General features: G+C 36.5%; 1 protein-coding gene across 1 annotated transcript; it reads right to left on the bottom strand.

Moving 5' to 3' along the window:
* Positions 1-3,860: 3,860 nt before the first annotated feature.
* On the bottom strand, positions 3,861-4,832 carry LOC101616262 (olfactory receptor 6C2-like). The gene has a single exon (XM_004649945.2). The coding sequence runs from the start codon at positions 4,794-4,796 to the stop codon at positions 3,861-3,863; it is 936 nt and encodes a 311-aa protein (XP_004650002.2). The 5' UTR covers positions 4,797-4,832.
* Positions 4,833-5,333: the final 501 nt, after the last annotated feature.

The following is a 5,333-nucleotide window of genomic DNA, read 5'->3' as shown; positions in this document are numbered from 1 at the left end:
GATCTAGGTCAGCAAAGCCATTAACCTAGTGAAGACATGGAATATGTCACTTTGAGAATGGACACTGAACTTTGTCAAAAAATTGCTTTTTAAAGGATTGCATTTCCCAAGTGCTATTCCAACAACAGTCAACACTCATTTGAGTTTCCAAGGCTTCTGAGTTGAGCTTGCCAAACCAAAAGAAAAATGTTGCTAGAGAAATTAGGGAATGAAAAAGGAAAATTAATTTCTATGCACACCAATTGGTAGCCAAATTTTCCTGAGAACTGAATTGGCTGGGATTTGAAATGAAAGCTCCATTTTGTGTCTTCATGTGGCCTAGGCGCTGAGGAAATGTGTAGGATCCATTTGCTCTTGTCCTTGTCTGATCTATGTCACCCTCCGGTGAGATTGCCCCATTTTAGCACACAAATAATTTATGTTATTTTATAAATTATTTGTGTGTATAACATGTTTGGCTTTTGTGACCTCCGTAAACTCTGTCGTTTAAATCTCATATTGTTAGAAGGTATCTTCTATGCTTTTCTTGGTACACCTTGAAACCTATTTTTTTTAAAAATTATTTATTTATTTATTTGAGAGCAACAGACACAGAGAGAAAGACAGAGGGAGAGAGAGAGAATGGGCGCGCCAGGGCTTCCAGCCTCTGCAAACAAACTCCAGATGCATGCGCCCCCTTGTGCATCTGGCTAACGTGGGACCTGGGGAACCGAGCCTCGAACCGGGGTCCTTAGGCTTCACAGGCAAGCGCTTAACCGCTAAGACATCTCTCCAGCCCCTATTTTTGAGAAACAAAACTTGTGCATGATAATCATTAGAGCAGTGAGTGTAAGTATGAAACTTAACTTTCCACCAAAGAATTGTCAGTAGCTGCCTGCTTTTATTTCATGTAACCTGATGGCTCTCTTGAAAGGTTTTTAAGAGCTTGAGTTTATATCACATTTAATCAAATTTTCTGCAAAAAAGATTTTGTTGCTACTGGTTTTGTTAATAAAAATTATTTTATTTTACTTTATATTTATTTATTTGCAAGCAGAGAGGGAGAAGAGAGAGAGAGAGAGAGAGAGAGAGAGAGAGAGAGAGGGAGAGAGGGAGAGAAAAGGAGAGGGCAGAAGAGAGAAAGAGAGAGAGAGAGAGAGAATGGGCACACCAGGGCCTTCAGCCATTACAAATGAACTCCAGATGCATGCACCACTTTGTGCATCTAGCTTTATGTGGATACAGGGGAAACAAACCTGGATCCTTAGGTTTTCCAGGTAAATGCCTTAACTGCTGAGCAAGATCTCTCTAGCCCTGAAAACACTATATGCAATGTATAACATTGTTCTTTTCTAATTTATTAAATGTTTTAGGGTTATAATTGCATATATTTAAATAATAGGTGATGAAGGGGAGAGAGATATTTGAGGATTAATCACATTTGGCATTCATCTGAGGAAATGAAGTTGAATTAAAATTGTATTGTACACATATTTTGACAGAAATACATCCTCTTTAAAGTGTCAGACTTTCTACTGTTACACCATGAGGTCTCATTATTCTTGTCTGTATGTCTTGGATTTTACTGAAACAAATAACCACAGCCTTTGTGGATTAAAACAACCTGTTATTCTTTTGTAACTCTGAAGGTCAATAACCTAGAATCAGGTTATTGGTAGGAATGCATACTAGAGGTCTTAGCAGCAAAAATTTATTTGTATTTTTCAGCAACTAGGTTCTGCATTTCTTCCTTGGTTTATGGCATACTCCCATGTGTTGTTTTGTTGTCACCACTCCTACTTCTTCGAGTCTCCTGCCTTTCTCTTATTATAAAATTGCATTATCCAGTTTGATATTTATAGAACAAAATGCCTAAGGAACTAAGCTTATAAAGCAAAAACAAAGCATCATATTGTTTTTCATTAAGGCTGTGCTAATTTCCATTGCCAGGAGCATACAGAGTTTTCCATATCTCTTCATCAAATTTTATCTATTAAATATGTATAGCTTTTTTACATGGAAAAACAAAGAAATGAAAAGATAAAACTGATATCCCTGTAGTTTCTATCACATAGACAAATAAGCTTAATTTATAAAACCTCTAAAGACTTTCAGGATAGCATATAAAGAAGCCCTGACCGAAGGAACATCCATGGCCTCAAGGTGGCCCAATATTCAATATAAAGTCTTATATTGGTTAAAAATTATTGATTATGGACTCTGACTTTGTAAAATAGCTTACATACTTAATTGCCAGTGACTTTCTTCAGTTTGCTGCCTAGGTTTCACAGGGGTTATACTAGGAACATGAACAATTATTATAATCATGTATTGAATTACATATACTAATTCATAATTCTACTTTTTTGTTTTGTTTTAATTTTTTTATTTTAGAGAGAGACAATTGGTGTGCCAGGGCCTCAGCCACTGAAATTGCACTCCAGATGCTTGCACCACCTATTGGACATGTGAGACCTTGTGCTTGCCTCACCTTTGTGCATCTGGCTTACATGAGATCTGGAGAGTAGAACATGGGTCCTTATGCTTTGCAGGCAAGCACCTTAACCACTAAGCCACCTCTCCAGCCCATTTCTTTTGAGGTAGGATCTCACTCTAGCCCAGGCTAACCTGGCATGCACTAAGTAGTCTCATGCTGTCCTTTAATTAACATAGATCCTTCTACCTCAGCTTTCTGAGTGCTGGGATTAAAGGCAGGTGCCACCATGCCCAGACATAATTCTACTTTTAACTGCTTAGTCAGAGAGGATACATATGCCATTGGCTTCAATTTTTTGTTTAAACCTTTTGATTCCTCTTTCACTGTTCTATATTAAAGTAAAAGTTTCAATTTTTCACATATGATATATATTATTTCTAATATATTTCAGTTCTTTATAAGTGATGAATACTTTTATTAAAATAGCATTCTATATTTTGCACATTTTCCTTTTAAGGTCACCTAAGTTTTTAGTTTTCATTAATTAAATATTCCTATTTGACATACATATCTTTCCCAATGTGTACTTTAGGATGTCTTAATGCCAGAATATACATCAGTAAAGCCTCAAATACTGTAACAAAAATGAATCTTTTGATTCAAACAAACATAGGTGGAAAATATTTGGATAAAAATTACTTCTATGTTGGGCTGGTGACATGGCTCAGCAGCTTAACGTGTTTTCTTTAAAAACTTATCAGCTTGGGTTTGATTCCCTAAGACCCATGTAAAACCAGATGCAAAAGTGGTGAATGCTTGGCACATTTGTACCTACCTACCCACACTCACCCATGTACACATACACACACAAATAAATAAGTAAAAAATTAAAAAAAATGCTTATATATTGATCATGCTCAGACTTTTTCATGGCCATATTCCCCTAAACAATACAGGTATTTTCATAGAATTTACATTGTATTACATATTTTTAGTGATCTGGAAAGGATTTATGGTGTACATAAGGGTGTGTATAGATACAGGCAAATGCTGAGCCATTTAAAGTAAGAAACATGTGCATCCATGCACCATAGTAACCTCATAGAGGTTCTTGCCACCCATTTTCTAAGGATATTGTGGAAAAGTTGGAATTTAGGATGGTGGCTGGAGCCAAAACCCACTAAAAACTGAAATTAAAATAGACATTAAAAATAAATATTCATCATTAACATGGAGATTTTTTCCACATTTTTTTTGTTTTAAATTTTGAATCAGAGCAAAATCATTAATTTATTTCCTGGAACTGTATATTATACAATTAATGAGAAATATAAACATGGCAAAACTTTTTAGCAGGAAACAAAGATTAAACTGTTTAAGGCTCAGTTTACAAAAGGCTTATATTCCTATTGAAAAGTTGGTTCCTCCACATTAGCAAATTTCCTCACTTCTTTAACAGCAATGCAATCCTTTTGACAGAGTTGTCAAAGGCCTGTTTGACTTGCTTATTTCTCAATGTGTAAATGAATGGGTTCAGCATAGGAGCGATTGAAGTAGTGAGGACTGTCACACCCTTATTAATAGCCACTGAGTCCTTAGCTGAAGGTTTGACATAGATGAAGATGCAGCTGCCATAGGTAATGGAGACCACAATAATGTGGGAAGAGCAGGTAGAAAAAGCCTTTTTCCTTTGCTGGGCAGAAGGGAATCTTATAATAGTATTCATTATGTATATGTAGGAAAGAACTACACACACAAGGGTCATTATGAAGGTTAACACAGCACAACCAATTACCATCTGCTCTATGAGCCACGTTTCTGTGCATGAGATCTTTAGGAGGGGGGATGCATCACAGACAAAGTGGTCAATAACATTTGAGTCACAGAATTCCAGGTCAAGGCCCAGGCTAAGAGGTGGGAGAACAACCAGCAAGCCAGCTGCCCAGCAGCTTAAGACAAGTCTCCTGCAGACTCTGTTGTTCATGATGGTGACATAATGCAGGGGTTTGCAGATGGCTATGTATCGGTCATAAGACATGGTGGCAAGGAGGAAAAATTCTGTTACACCAAAAAGATCAGTAAAAAAAATTTGAGTGGCACAATTATCATATGTAATTGTCTTGTCACCTGTTGATATGTTGTACAAGTATTTGGGAATACAAGCAGTTGTAAATGAGATTTCTAGGAAGGAGAAATTTTGTAGGAAAAAGTACATGGCAGTTTGAAGGTGTGAATCCATGAAGGTGAGGGAGATGATGGCAAGATTCCCAGTTACACTTAAAATGTAGGTAAGAAACAGAAAGACAAAAATTACAATCTTCAGCTGTGGATCATCAGTCAGTCCCAGCAGGACAAATGTAGTTACTGTGTGGTTCCTCATAATTGAATCCCAACTTCTATTCAAACCGAATTTAAAATTCAGAGGTATTTGTATAAAGTAAAAACTAAAAGAGGAAAAATATGAAAACCAATTCACGTGCATATAAACAATTTGTTTATACATATTATGAATACATTCATAATTTATGTCCTACAAATGTGGTCATTTCAGGATGGAGGCAAAAAGTATCAAATTGCTTTCTCTCTACCACATTTAAAAATGGTATGGGTGCTTCCTTTCCACTACATTTTTTACTAATTAGTTATTCATTTGAGAAAGAGAGAGAGCGGGAGAGAGAGAATGGAAATGCCAGGGCCGCCAGCCACTGCAAATGAACTGTAGACACATGTACCACTTGTGTATCTGGCTTACATGGGCATTGGGGAATTGAGCCTGGGTCCTTAAGCTTCACAGGCAAGTGCCTTAACTGCTAATCCATCTCTCCAGACCCCATTGCTACATTTTTAACAAATAATTTTTATCTATTACTATTTGCAAACAGAGTATTGTAATTACTTTCTTGTTGCTGGGACAAAC

The sequence above is a fragment of the Jaculus jaculus genome, chromosome 6 (genome assembly GCF_020740685.1).
Source record: "Jaculus jaculus isolate mJacJac1 chromosome 6, mJacJac1.mat.Y.cur, whole genome shotgun sequence".
NCBI classification, from domain to species: Eukaryota; Metazoa; Chordata; class Mammalia; order Rodentia; family Dipodidae; genus Jaculus; species Jaculus jaculus.
This window is presented reverse-complemented; position numbering and strand designations above follow the sequence as displayed.

What these genes read in the sequence shown, in the direction of transcription:
- LOC101616262 (XM_004649945.2), bottom strand. Translation starts at nt 4,796, where the DNA reads ATGAGGAACCACACAGTAACTACATTTGTCCTGCTGGGACTGACTGAT.